We start from the raw sequence: 15,782 nt of genomic DNA on the forward strand, positions 1-15,782 counted from the left end.
TTTGGTTTTGTTCTGTGTTTCTGTCACAAATTTTTGTCACAAATTTCTGTAAAAATGCAGTTAAAAATCGAAATATTTCAATTTTGTATAAAATTCCTATGGTATTGTGCGGGTGTTGGTTTTGAGGTGGTGGTGGTTTTGGTGGTGGTGGTGTTCATGGTTGTTGTTGCTTTGGTGATGATGAAGGTGGTTGATGTTGTTGTTGATGTTGCTGTAGTGTGCGTGGTTATGGAGGTGGTTGGTGTTAATGTTGCTATGTTGGTGGTTGCTGTTATTGTGGTTGTTTCTGTGGTGGTGGTGATTGTTCTTGAGGTGGTGGTAATTGTTACGAAGGTGGTTGTTGTTATTGTGGTTGTCATTGCTGTGAGGAAGATGAAGCTCAGTGGCTCATTGAACGCTCACGCTCTCTCACTCATCTTCTACCGCTTATCCAAACATCTCGGGTCACGGGGGAGCCTGTGTCTATCTCAGGTGTCATGGGGCATCGAGGCAGGATACACCCTGGACGGAGTGCCAACCCATCGCAGGGCACACACACTCTCATTCACACACACACACACACACACTACGGACAATTTTCCAGAGATGCCAATCAACCTACCATGCATGTCTTTGGACCGGGGGAGGAAACCAGAGTACCCGGAGGAAACCCCCGAGGCACGAGGAGAACATGCAAACTCCACACACACAAGGTGGAGGTGGGAATCGAACCCCCGACCCTGGAGGTGTGAGGCGAACGTGCTAACCACTAAGCCACCGTCCCCCCCCCCCCCCCCCGGGTCATTGAACTAATGATCAATAATGAAAACATAATAAATATTATGTTGCTGTTGTTGCTCTTCTTCTTCCCCCTCTCGGAGTACTGGGGTAATTCCAGTTATTATTTGTATTTGTACCGCTATATGTTTTTGCTCTGCCTTTCTCCTGTTTTTCTTATTTAATCTCCTTGTTATTCTTTCTGTTCGCTCTTTTCAAACAATCGGTACTCGAACACCGCTAAACTCAGTGAGCTGACTGTATTGTTTCAGCTGAACGTCGGCAGAATTTATATCCAGAGATATAAAAACCTCTGAGTGGAAAATCCTGAACCGCGAGTCTTTATTTGGTCCTGAAGACATTCCTGGGATATCAATAATATTTCTTATCTAAATGGATCCAGGACACGGCAGCAGCTTGGGCTAGTGTGTGGTCGTACCACCGCTTCCTCATACATAAACATAGAGGAAGATGCTGTAGATGCTGTAGATTACCTCCGAAGTGGGGTGCCTTTTTTTTCCCCCTCTAAAGCTGTGGCAGCAATGATGCCCCCTGTGGAGCATGTTTTCAACACGAATAATGAATTTTAGTCTGTTATATATCAGAAAAACATCACTATATATATATATATATATATATATATATATATATATATATATATATATATATATATATAATTTATTTATTTTTATTTATTTATAAAGACGAGTCCAGTCTAAAAGACGTCAATAACGAGCAAATAGAATAAAAGATCAGGAAGAAGAAGAAGAAGAAGAAGAAGAAGAAGAAGAAGAAGAAGAAGTGCAGAGACTATTATTTTGGCACTTAGAGAGACAGATTATTCTCAGGCTGCGACGAGCTCGACGAGCCGTGACGGGTCCGTCTCTCACACACGCGACCCACAATGCCGAGCGCCTGAAAATGCCTTTCCTTTCGTAGCACGCACTCACAGCGAAAGGAAAAAAAAAAAAAACACTCAAAAACCTCCAGAAACCAGTTGTGACCGGGCTGCAATTACGTAATGCGGCAGCCAGCAAGGGCTCTGTGTGTGTGTGTGTGTGTGTGTGTGTGTGTGTGTGTGTGTGTGTGTGTGTGTGTGTGTGTGCGCGTGTGTGTGTGTGTGTGTGTGTGTGTGTGTGTGTGTGTGTGTGTGTGTGTGTGTGTGTGCGCGTGTGTGTGTGTGTGTGTGTGTGTGTGTGTGTGTGTGTGTGTGTGACAAAAAAGACATGGGAGGAGGGAAGGGATGCGGAAACAGAGTGATCTATTAGAGCTAATAATTACAACAATAAAAGCACAAAGATGTGCTCATCTCAGCGAGACGCCAGAAAGAAGAAGTGTCAAGGTCGCGAGAGGAGCGACTGTGCTTTTTTTAATGGCTGAGTGTGTGTCCTAGTGTGTGTCCTAGTGTGTGTCCTAGTGTGTGTCCTTCAAGGTCGTTCGAAGGAAAGTGCAATGTGAAATTAAGTAAAGTATAAGAGTGACAAGGAAGACAAAGGAGGGTTATCTTATATGGAGTTATGCATAAAATGTAACATGTGTGTGTGTGTGTGTGTGTGTGTGTGTGTGTGTGTGTGTGTGTGTGTGTGTGTGTGTGTGTGTGTAAGATATCCTTGCTACAAAACAATGTCCACCATAAAAAAGTTTAAAAGTTCAAAACATTTTTCAGGCACAGCACTCTCACATAGCAGCACCAACTAATATGTGTGTGTGTGTTAGTGTGTGTGTGTGTGTGTGTGTGTGTGTGTGTGTGTGTGTGTGTGTGTATTATATTTCACAATTCACGCAATATTTAATTTATTTATTTTTATATGAAACTATTGTTACATCAAAAAAAAAAACATTTATTATAAATGATCAATGCCATTATTATTATTATTATTATTATTATTATTATTATTATTATTATTATTATTATTATTAATAACAATAAGTATGTATTTTGCAGCATAAATATATGTATGCTTTTTTGAATTATGACAACATTTACTTCTAGGTTTCAAAAATGTTTTTTACTGTTTTATTATTATTATTATTATTATTATTATTATTATTATTATTATTATTATTATTATTATAAAATGGCCCAATTCTGACATTCTGACAAAATATTAACAATTAATTATTAATTTGTATCAACATGTAATTACTAAAATAAATAAATAAATAAATAAATAAATAACTAATACATATTGTTGTTACGTCAGAATTTCAAGTGAACTATTAATTTTATTTACATACTTTGTTTACTTGGTGTTCCATTCTAAAATGTAAATAATATTAACCTATGTAATAAAAAATAATACGGCGGTATAATAAAGCGTTATGTTACAGATTTGCTCCTCAACAGCGTGATATTTATGTATCGTTTCTAACATCTGAAGAAGACGATGATCGATTTGTTGAGTCGATCGATTTATTCCGTTAGCGTTTTTAGTCGTTTGTTTGTTTATTTGTTTTGTACCACTGAGTGGTCAGCAGCGTGCAGTAACCAAGAAGCTGACCTCTTTGCCCAGATCTTCTCTGATGACCTCTTGGATCTCCTGCATGGTGCTGGCGGGAGCTCGACTGTGGAGGATCTTCAGCGTGCTCGTGTACTCCTCCGGCAGGAGGTAGTCCAGACCGCCCAGGTGCTGCCCCACCTTAATGAACGTGCCTCGGTTGGCGCAGCACAGGTCTCTGAGCCTTTCAGCTGAGCGTCTGTGAACCTACACACAAATAATCTGTCAAAATTCACAAACATTTCTCAATCTCTCTCTCTCTCATGCTCTCTCTCCCCCCTCTCTCATTCTCTCTCCCCCCTCTCTCATTCTCTATCTCTCTCTCTCTCTCTCTCTCTCTCTCTCCCTCCCCTCTCATTCTCTCTCTCTCCCTCTCTCTCTCTCACTCTCCCCCTCTCTCTCATTCTCTATCTTTCTCCTTCTTTCTCTCTCTCTCATTCTCTCTCTTTCTCCTATTCTCTCTCTCTTCTCTCTCTATATCTCCGCATCTCTCTCCTCTCTCTCTCCTCTCTCCACTCTCATCTATCGTTCTTCCCCTCTCTCTTCTCTCATCGTTCCTCTTCTCTCTCTCTTCTCTCTCTCCTCTCTCATTCTCTCTCTTCTCTTCTTCTCTCACCTCTCTCTCTCTCTCTTTCCTCTCACTTCGAGTTCTCCTTCTCATCGTCTCTCATCGTCTCTCTTCTCCTCGTCTTCCTCTCTCTCTCGGTCGTCCTCGCTTCTCGTCCTTCTCTCTCTCTCTCTCTCTCTCTCTCTCTCTCTCTCTCTCTCTCTCTCTCTCTCTCCCTCCATGTGACTCTCATTCCCAGCTCTCATTTGTCCTAAATTGTGATTGAATGGGACTCAGGGACGTGGTTCTGGGACGCCGGTCAGTGCCAGCTGGTGGAGTTGATGGCGTTCACACAGGGACGTCCCTCTGGGACCCCGGCGTATAAAGTGGCGTGAAATGAGCTCTGTTAACCCCTCACCCCGACAAAAGGCCTTCCCTTTGTGATACAAACGCCGCTCTTTCAAATCATCACTCAACCCACAAAGACCTCACATAGCTAATTATGCTACAACAGCCTGGAGTGTGTGTGTGTGTGTGTGTGTGTGTGTGTGTGTGTTCTGGTCTATGTACTAACTAGTGATTGTCAACTTATCTATTATTCTCCTGATCTATGTGGAAAAACGTCAAAAGATTGACGTTAATTGACAAACAGATTAGCAGACTGATGATTTTGACGCCGTTTTCGTTCGTTATGCAAAAGTTTTCTGTTACCCCGTGAAGATCGTTCGTTTGCGTTCTCGTCGATGCTGGCGTGAATACGCCTCTTTTTTTTTTATTCTCCTGTGATATGTAGCAAGTGAAATAAAGAAGAAAAAAAATTGGTTTGTGCTACAACTTTGAGCATAACTTTGTGTATGAGCTGTTACTACAGAAATGCTAAAAATGTTTGAGCGAGTACGTTAAGCTGTGATTTAGACAGTTAGACAAGAAAAGAACAATCACCTTATAATACTATAAAAAAAAAAAAAAAAGAGTCATTTGGGAGCTGAAGGAGTCGACTCTTATCGAGTCAAATGGTTTGATTCACTGAAAATGTTTCTTTTACTCAGTGTAAGAAAATTAATCCTGTCAGAAAAAAAAATGACTCTAAAATGACTCTGGACTCGTGGCTATGATCCCAAAAGCTTGATTTACTCTCCATTAACATGTTCGATTTAAAAGTTTGTTTAAAAAAAAAAAAAAAACACGATGATGATGTAAAGCACAAGGATTTAATCCTAATCCTTCCGTTTTTTTGGGCGTTTTGCCTCAGCTCGATGCTCACGAGAACCCGATTTCTCGCCACAAGTGCACGCCAACAGGATGTGACGGATGGCAGATAATTATGAGGGAAGATGAGATGACACTTTTCATTTCGGCAGAGAGAAAACATGTGGCCTAAACAGGCTTTATGCGACTGATGAGGTAGGCTGAGCTAATGAGAGAGGAACGAGGCGCTAATAACTGTAATGATCTCTCGTCTCGCAAGCCTGGCTGTAGAAGCTGCGCTCCACCCTAAGCTCTGTGTGTGGGAGGAAAAAGAAAGATAATAATGTAGGATACTTTTTTTTTAATACTGTGAAACGAATTCTCTATGTTGAGGTCAAAATGTTATGCACAGTTTGTCCACTAGGGGCAGCAGAGCAGCTGGAAAAAAATACGATAAAAAGTTCATAAAGTTACACTTTTAGCACAGAAATCTTGGTCTTTATATATATATATATATATATATATATATATAATGTTTGTGAAAAAGTGCTACAAGTGGAGGATGGAATCTCAACAGAAGCTCCACATGCTCCTTCTCAGATGTGGTTGAGCATCTCCAAGTGAAATCACTGTCACAAACACAAACCGTGACAGCCCGGAGGAAGTGGGAACGCCAAAACATCCCATCCGGGTGCTGCATTTCCGTAACATACGCGATGAACTGAACCGAACAGATGAAGAGACAAAGAAAAGGATGTCGCTGCAGGGATGACGGAAAAGCAGGGCAGCAGGACGAGAGGACGCAATAGGAGACTTCAGAGAGCCTGATTATCTTCCACATGATTAATTTCATCTGAGGAAGCCGGTGAAGGTGACCAGGAAGAGACAAAAGAGCGGCGAGAAAGAGCCGAGGGTGAAATTAGACTTACAGTAAACTCCGAGCTCCGAGCTAGGGCTGGAATGAAAATCTGAAAAATCAATAAGGTGTCCCGCATCACAGGAGAAAAATAAAATGGCAAAACAAAAGCTTTTAGATTGCTTCTTCCTGGCTCAGATACATCATCTGAAGATCTAAAAGGAATTTTGCAACTTCCTTAAAAGGTTCCGGATGGACGATTCGACAAAAATATCACACCATGATACACTTCTACGATACACAAACCGCATCACGATATGAAGGTTCGTTAATGAATTTCCAGCATAACAGCTGTGTTAAAAAAATGATTTAATTTAATTTATTATTGGAAATAGTTTGCTATTAATTTTAATATTAATATTCATTATATTAATCTTTATATTCACTTTTTGTTTTATGTTTACGTTCTGTATCGCCGCTTTGAAACAACGTCCATTGTTTCGGAAAAAAAAAGCTATACGAATAAATTTAAATTCGAATTTGAATTAAACTCTGACAGGAATTATTTTTTTTTAAATCCTCCGAAAATATTAAACAATCAATCCAGAGTTTTAACATTAAATCAGAGGCTTCCAATTAATTTGTAATATTAAAAAAAAAAAAGAAAATGAAAAATAAAATATTAATTTAGATTATTAGATCATTCTGAAAAATTTTTTTCTGGTTGAACATGAATAATAATAATAATAATAATAATAATAATAATAATAATAATAATAATAATAATAATAATAATAATAATGTAGACGTGAAAGTTGTAAGTTGAGCCAAAAAAATGTGAAAGTAGCCTTGAAAATAAATTAAATTATAATTTACTTATAATAAATAATATAAAATAAATTTCTGAATATAAATACATTACCGAAGTCCGTTTTTCATCACATCATTTTATCTTATTATTATTATTATTATTATTATTATTATTATTATTATTATTATTATTATTATGACACTTTAAATAAACAAATAATGCTTTTTACTTTTTACTTAATTTTAGATTTTGTATCTAATTGTGTTGCGCGCACACACACATACACACATAATTCTAATATCTATTTCATTAAATAAATAAATAAATAAATTCAGTCATTCATTCATCACGTCTTTATTCATCTATCCATCACATCCTCTGTCTGTCCACCTCCGTCCTTTTCATCCGCACACAGAGTGGCACAAAGCCTGAGGTCTGTCCAGCCTAATAAGCAGCGCAGGCATTAATGACATATTTCCACAGCAGGCAGAAGCCATTAGACGGCCTTTGAAAAAGCTTTGTAGAGCCATCGTCTGAACACGCCGCTGCCAGAGCACTAATAGGAGCAGGCAAAGGTTACTCTAACACCATCCGGCTTCTCCAGAGCGCAGAGTAACCACCATCACGCGATCAGAACACACACACACACACACACACACTTTAGATCAAAAATACAGGATAAACGTTGATTTAATTTTAAAAAACCAAACTTTATTAAAAGATGTATGTTGATACTCGCAGTTAAATTTTTCTTTTCAAAGCTACTTTACATCATTACATAAGCCACACCTCCTTCACTGTGAACGATAAATAGTCAACACCTCCTTTACTGTGAACAATAAATAGGCCACACCCAATTCACTGTGAACAATAAATAGGCCACACCTCCTTTACTCTCACCTCATATAAAATACAACATGCCTTTGTAACTGGAAAAATAAGGCCACACCCCCTTCAATAGGACTCAAATAGGCCACACCCCCTCAATAGACCAAAGAAATGGGCCACACCCCTTCAATGGAACTAATAATTTGGCCACACCCCCTTCAATGAAACTAATATGTAGGCCACACCCCTTAAATGAAACTAATCCATAGGCCACGCCCCCTCAATAGAACAAAGAAATAGGTCACACCCATTCAATGGAACTAATCAATTGGCCACACCTCCTTTAATGGAACTAATAAATAGGCCACACCTCCTGTAATGGAACTAATACATTGGCCATGCCTCCTTTAATGGAACTAATAAATTGACCACGCCCCCTTTAATGAAACTAATAAATAGGCCACACCTCCTTAACCGTAAACAATTAACTAATCATGCATTCTTAGCTATAAACAACAGGCTCAGAGCCCTTGTTTATTTGAAGCCCAGTAACTTTGACCACAGAGCACACAGGAATAGGCCACGCCTCTTTCACTAAAAGTTTAACAATATGGACGCCCCTAAATCCAGTCACTATCACAGAAAAAACTGATTTAGTAAAAATTTACACCCCAGTCATCGGGTGACAAGCAGCGAAAGCAAATTTCAGGGTCAATCTGAAGATGAAAGTCCATCAGTCAGTTTTACGGTCTCCGAGCTCGGGACGGCTCGACGCCGCTGCATACAGAGCCACTCACTTTAACTGCAAGTTACATCGACTTTCTACTCATATAGCGATCTGGCCCCAAGGAAAAAGAGCTAATCAATGACCTCTAGCGTGTCCCTGCTGTAAACAGGACAGCGCGCATATTATAGCTCTATCGATCTGAAACCGCAGTCTCTCACACCTCCTGAGAGACGGACAGAGGCGCTGCTGCGACGCATTTGACACGTGATGGTACAAAAAAAAGATCGACATAATTATCATTTCTATAGTAACTCCCACACAATAAACAAGACTATTAATGAACGACCTTTAGATATCGTGACGTTTGTTTGCTGTGCGGAGATTAAAGAAGGAGTCTCCAGTGTGAAGGATGAAATTTATCTGCGGTGTTTTTGTGAATACTGCGTTTCCCTAACATCAGCTTTGTCAGACCGCGATACAAAGCGCTGGAAAGAGACGATGGCTTTTCTTCTCCCCGCGGTCACATGCGCATGTGGTGAAAAGACGCCCGGTGTGCGGCTTGCTGCTTCAGTCTCTCGCTTCTTTTGTACATGGAAGGGGAATTTGCTTTCATAGAAATTGCATCTAGCATTGCCAGGCAATTATTGCTTTACATTGTGACTTCATCAATAACCCCAGGGAGCAGGCAATTTAGAGGCTGCCCAATCTCAGGGAATTCTCAGCAGTCAATAAATGCACACCAGACCATTAAAAAAGACACTCTTATTCACCCCCCCTATACTCACACACACACACACACACACACACACACACACACACACACACACTCGGCCACCTCCAATCTCGGCTTGAAATTGTGCAGCCAGATGGAGGGCTGTGGGGTCTGTTTGGCTTGCTCCTGGCCGTGACAACAAATTAACATAAAGTAATGAGTCGCCCGAGTGGAACGCCGATGCTCTTATCCCTGTAGCTGTGATCTCGTCTATCCGAGCGGAAAAGAAGTACGTTATCTGCGCTCAGAGATACAGATAAGCTCGAGATGATCTTTGTGTAGCCTCGAGCTCGCTTCGGTGAAAGAGATTTCCGACCTCCGAGCCACCAGGGGGCCCCGTATGAAAAAAGGGTTTACGGTTTATTTATGTAAACCGATCAGCAGTTTGAGGCACAAGTCTTGATCTCTATGTACGTGTATACATGTATCTATAAAGACCAAAATCCCCAATAAATGACGCACACGCTCCATAAATGCCATGTTGTTGATCTTTCTAGAAATCCCCAAAAGCATTAATAAACCCTACCACTAATAAAAGATTTATTCCTACGTGCATGGGCGTAAATCCCGAGGATTGTCCTCCCAAAAAAAATGATTTAAAAATATCGCAGTCTCTATTATGAAAAATGTATGTATACCTAAATAATTGTGTAAGCAGAAAAAAAAAAAAAACGCAAAAGCTGCATTTAGAGACAGTTGAGTTTCCCCTCTGCTTCCTCACAGTGGTTTGACCCACTGCCTGCTTTCCCAGTACATCTCACCTTCTCTACACACACGAGTCAGGTGTGCGGCTGCGGCTCAATTAATGTTCAACTCCATTAAGTCGGGGATTTTATTCACTTTAAATAAAGCGATTCTCTTTAATGTAGTTGATGAAGATTCATTCATAAATTAGTTGCGGCAAAAATGCTGATTAACGATGTAATTTTCCACGAATCTGCTATATTAACACTTGTGGTCTTTGGACATTGGACATTTTGACAAAAAGAAAAAAAATAGTAGTTTAAAAAAAAAAAAAACATCAAGCTGTAATGAATACACAAAATCTACAATCCTTAGAATTGCCAAGACTTTCAATACAATTGTAAAATATGTGTGTAAACATAAACAAAATATTTAAATCGATAAATTAAATTTCAAGAATTTCAGCACATCGTCCAGCAGTTTCTGTTTTTTTACTTGCTAACAAAAAATAAATTAAAATTAAATTAAACTTTCCAAAATATCATTTGCAAAAAATAAAAATAAATAAATAAATAATAATAATAATAATAATAAAAGAACAAACTAAGAAATAAATAAAAAAACAAATAAACAAACTAATTACCAAATAAATAAATAAATAAATAAATAACTCAATCTTCAGAAATGCTCATATTATATGTCAGGAAGCTAAATTAAAGTAAGCAGCAATTTTGAAATATATATATATATATATATTCCCGGAATTTGCCCCCCAAAAAAAAATAAATATGATGAGCATGTTGTAAATATTTATTATAAAATATTAAAACACCTCAAATTCAACATTGCAGAATTGAATGAATTTTGAACTTGAATTTCCTACATTATAATTTTATCAGAAAATGTATGAATAAAAGTATTTGATTTTATATGAATGACCCACTAAATGTTCACTAGAGTTAAATTTCATGTTAGATTTTTATACATTAATATTACTTAATATTGCATTTTATAACTGCATTACGGATGGAATGACGTCTCACCAGAAATGTCGTCTTTCGGGTTTTTCTCGTTTCGACCGTAGTTTTGGGCTCATTTTTCCTTTTGTTTTAATCTTTTGATTTTTTTTAATCGATTCATTGCAGGCAATAATGGTGCATTTATGTAGTAATTTCCTGTGGATTTTTTTTAAGTACGCCAAAAATAAAATACTACCTAACCCACAACGACCTGAGGTTTGTATCATGAAGCAGAAACACAGAAAATTCCCTTTAATCTTTGGAAATTGCTCCAGGAATCGTCTTGAGGGGAAAAGCATCTCAAACGCGACTCTGCTGGAAACCGAGAGGCAGAAGAGCTCAGAGACCTTATTATGACCTCCAGAAACAGATTGAAAGATTTGACCCTCGTGCGGTTAAAAACATCTGAGGCGGTTAGTTCACGTTTCCGCTTACGTTATAGCAGCTATAAGCTATTATTTGTAAAAAAATAAATAAATAAAATAAGAAGAAGAAGAAGAAGAAGAAGAAGAATGATGATGATGATGATGATGATGATGATGATGATGATGATAATAATAATAATAATAATAATAATAATAATAATAATAAGACCATCCTTAAAAATATTTTGGTTTGCAGTAACAGTAAAAAAAAAGGGTCAGTAGGTAGGTCTATATATTTTTTTCAAGTTTCAATGTAAAAAAAAAAAGTACAATTTTGGTGATTACGTCGGTATGACTTTAAACAAATTAGCATATCGTGACGTCACTGACTGGGTCTACAACCCGTGCCTTCGCGCGCATCATTGCAAACCTTACTTTGATGCTGGACAGTTTTTCCAGAACATCGTGCCAAGTTAAAGCGGTGTCGAGCTGTTTTAGTGATTTTGTTAGATGTATTATGGCGCCCGAACTCGTATGACTTTGAACGGTGACCGCGAACGCACAGGCCGTAGTGTGACATCCGATAACCAATAGTGTAAACATAGATGACGTCACAGGTTTTTATGTAAAATAAAGAACGTAGCCTTCGTTTGTATGTAGGCCAATTTATATATGTACAATACTTACTAAAATATAATTAATATTATTTTATTGCTTTTGTATTAGTTGTTTGAAAAGTAAAAAAAAAAAAAATTGGTCGTAACGCAAATTTACAACCGGCGAGTCGGTCGGACTTAACCCTCTGGGGTCCAAAGGTGCGCCGGCGCGTTTTGGCTCATTTTTTCCTCTTCAACGTGAAATCCACTTAAAATACTCCGTCATTCATAATCATACACATACATGTAATACATCATTCGAAACTGTGAAGTGTCTACTTTTATTTGGCTGCCCTCATAATAACAACAAAACTCTGTGCTTTTGGCAAATAAAGAAAATAACCAGGGTGCACCATCTTCCTGAAACACGTTACAAACATGAACCGATAACTCCGCCCATGGGCGTAAATTTCATTTAACAGTAGGGGGGGGCAATAAGTATAAAATTTCTCATGAGCAATTTTTTTTTTTTTTTGGGGGGGGGGGGGGGGGGGGGGGGGGGGGGCGCGAATAATAGTCTAATTGTACTTATTATTAGATTATTATTGTAGCATGGAGACTGTGTCATTATGATTATTTTCAAAGTTTTTCTTCAAAGAAAGTAAAACTATCATAAAAATAATCACAACAATAAAAACAAGGAATTAAAAAGGGTTAAAGGTTACAGTGCACTATGCAACAAGCTATTGTAAACAAGCTAACATTAGCTAGCTATTGTAAACAAGCTAACGTTAACTAGATAAGTAATATTTTAATCGCTAATAGCAGATTCATTGAAAAAAAAAATTTTTCTACTTACACAATTATTTAGGTATACATACATTACATTTTTCACAATAGGGAGTGCGATATTTTTGAAATATTTATTTTTTACGCCCATGAAGTCTCCGCCGATACTTTTCACACGAACATGATACATATGTCTAATGAAAGCCTGAAATGTCTACTTTTAAATGAGGTCATTAAAATAGAAAGCAAATATTGTCCTTTTTTGTGTAATCTGTATGTAAGTAAAGAGAGGTACAGTTAAAGCAAAAAAAAATTTAAAAATTGAGTCGGTCCTAAATTCGCAGGGTCGGTCGGGTTACGGCAAACAAGAATATTTTTAAGGACGGCCTAAACAACTCCAAATGTCCTGGACTATTTTCTGATGCTGAGTGTTTTATTCCTTAATTATTATATAATTTTTTTTTTGTGCGGTAAAAATCATCTGACCCTTTATATATATATATTTTTTTTTTTGTTTTAGCTAATTGTGTTTCAGACGCGAAAGCTGCTTTAACACCTGCTCTACACCTGAGTGCGACACGTTCACCAGCGTGTTAATGTTTCTCTACGGAAATCCATTACGTCGGCCGTTTCACGCGCCGCTGAGACCTAACCACAGACTGATTTACCGTTCCTCGACCGGAGGAGTCGTGCCGAAAAAGTCTATGAGGAGACGTGTTTGTGTCTTTCAGAGACCCCGTGTTACTTCGTCTTGACCTGCGCACACATTTTTTTTTTAAAAGACGTATTTATTTAAATAATCCTAAAAAAAAAAAAAAAATCCTCCCCTTTTATGATAGGTACCGATCCCTCCCTCCATCACGCCCTGTTCGCTGGAGAATGATTTGTAATTTAAAGGTCTGATAGTCAGCACTGCTGTTTGTGTCTCACTCCTTCTTCCAGGGCTAATAATGGACTGTAATGAAGTCTAGTGATGGACTGAAAGCCCAGGAGACTAAACCCAAGACGGTGTTTATCGTCCGTCTCCTGTTAACAATCCTAAGTTTTTCCTTCCTCGATAGATGCATTAAGTTCATTATTAGGGTTTAGTCATATCCGAGACTGTATAGTCGATAATAAGCATTTACAACCACGTCCGTCGTTTAGTCGAACAAAAAGGAAAGAAAATAACAAACACCTGTTGTCTTGTTTCTAAATTGAGCAGCTTTTGAGCGAGTCCTGATAAGTGTACAGTCATTAGCATCATGTCTGTGTTCTTCACTCTCATTTAAATAGCGAGCCACTTCAGAGGACACAAAGAGCATGGAGAGAGAGAGAGAGAGAGAGAGAGAGAGAGAGAGAGAGAGAGAGTGGTGTTCAAACTCAGACATGTCTAATTGTGTCTCAGCTAATCAGGAGGAAATGGAAGTGCCTGGAGGTTAATCTGTACGTCTGTACGTCTGCCGGCCTTCGTTCAGGAAACGAGAAAATATTAACGGTCCTTGAGGATAAACATTTTAGAATATTCCTTACTCACATTTGAGCGCAACGGAAAGTCGAACTAGGCGTTACTGTGTCCTGTTGAAGTAAGATGTATGACGGTGTTAAACTGATCTTGACGAGCATCACTGGATAAGCTCTAAAGGGTTAATAAGTGGCAGGGTCACTGCTCTGCGATGTTCTGTGATGCAGATGGTGCTCTGAGATGTTCTGTGATGTTCTATGATGCTTGGTGATTTTTTTTAGATGTTCTGAGATGTTTTGTGATGCTCTGTGACTTTTTGTTATGTTCCATTATGTTCCGCGATGCTCGGTGATGTTCTGATGTATTCTGTGATGCTCTGTAATGTTCTGTGATGCTTGGTGACGCTCGTGTGGATTACATGTGGGGAAATAAATGAATCATTACGTGTGGAAACAAGTGAATCATTACGTGTGGAAACAAGTGAATCATTACGTGTGGAAACAAGTGAATCATTACGTGTGGAAACAAGTGAATCATTACGTGTGGAAACAAGTGAATCATTACGTGTGGAAACAAGTGAATCATTACGTGTGGAAACAAGTGAATCATTACGTGTGGAAACAAGTGAATCATTACGTGTGGAAACAAGTGAATCATTACGTGTGGAAACAAGTGAATCATTACGTGTGGAAACAAGTGAATCATTACGTGTGGAAACAAGTGAATCATTACGTGTGGAAACAAGTGAATCATTATGTGTGGAAATAAATGAATCATTATGTGTGGAAATAAGTGAATCCTTACATGTGGAAATAAGTGAATCATTACGTGTGGAAATAAATGAATCATTACGTGTGGAAATAAATGAATCATTACATGTGGAAATAAATGAATCCTTACATGTGGAAATAAGTGAATCATTACGTGTGGAAATAAATGAATCATTACATGTGGAAACAAGTGAATCATTGATTGTGGAAATAAATGAATTATTATGCATGAACTAATGGGATCACTGCATGTGTACATAAATGAATCAGGTAACAACGAAAATCACACAAATCACAGTCGGTCACTACACATGAGAATGTGTCGGACGACATATCTATAAACCAGAGATCTTTTCTGTAAGTGTTTGAATGTCTGATATCCATCAGAAGCCGATTTGACTCTTTAGAGCCTCGTGACAGGTTTGTGTGCTCAAAGCTAATGAAATCTGTTGTGTGATTAAAAATGCACAATTTCAAGATACTCACTCTCTCTCTCTCTCTCTCTCTCTCTCTCTCTCTCTCTCTCTCTCTCTCTCTCTCTCTCTCTCGTCAGCATGGCCTCCTGCAAGTCAGGGCTTGTAAATGGTGTTTTAAAAGACTCCTGCAACATTTCCCATCATGAGACATCTCTATTAATTAACGTAGAGAGTAGCTAAAAGCCAGATCCTACTCTGAGTGCTTTATTGCGCCATCGTGGCCAATTATCTGTCTGTTTTTCCGCCGAGCTCCGAGGTAATAAATTCTGAGAGTGAAGACGGATGTGCCGTCTTGGCCGTGTGCTTTTCAAATAAATAAATAAATAAAATAAAATAAAATAATTAATTAATTAATAAAAGACAGTTCTTTTAAATAAAAAAAAAAACCTGCAGCTTGCATGAGCATTGTACTGTGTTTAGTTTTATTTTTTTGAGAACGAGCTGAACCTACATTTAGCAGATTATGGGGGGGAAGGAGGGGGTTGCTACATGTGAGAGAGAGCAAGAGAAAAAACAGAGAGAGAGAAGGAGAATGAACAGGAGCAATTTAGCTCAGAGCCACAGCTAATTTCATGCTCTGCGTTTTATTCTCCTGCTTCAGTAATTCAGAGTCGGTTAGGCATGCGCACTGGAGCACTGAAACACTCCTCAGATAA

At 38.3% G+C, this 15,782-nt stretch overlaps 1 protein-coding gene across 3 annotated transcripts in view; it reads right to left on the reverse strand.

The window, feature by feature from the left end:
- The window catches only part of adck1 (aarF domain containing kinase 1), a 118,087-nt gene that overhangs the window by 77,842 nt on the left and 24,463 nt on the right, over nucleotides 1-15,782 (reverse strand). For 2 of the 3 annotated variants that reach the window (XM_047821470.1, XM_047821471.1), the window contains exon 4: nucleotides 3,258-3,461. The exons of the other annotated variant lie outside the window; for it this stretch is intronic. In XM_047821470.1, the coding sequence (XP_047677426.1) occupies nucleotides 3,258-3,461 (204 nt within the window). The remainder of the gene's footprint in view (nucleotides 1-3,257; nucleotides 3,462-15,782) is intronic. 3 annotated transcript variants of the gene reach the window in all.

Source organism: Tachysurus fulvidraco, chromosome 12 (genome assembly GCF_022655615.1).
Source record: "Tachysurus fulvidraco isolate hzauxx_2018 chromosome 12, HZAU_PFXX_2.0, whole genome shotgun sequence".
Lineage (NCBI taxonomy): Eukaryota > Metazoa > Chordata > Actinopteri > Siluriformes > Bagridae > Tachysurus > Tachysurus fulvidraco.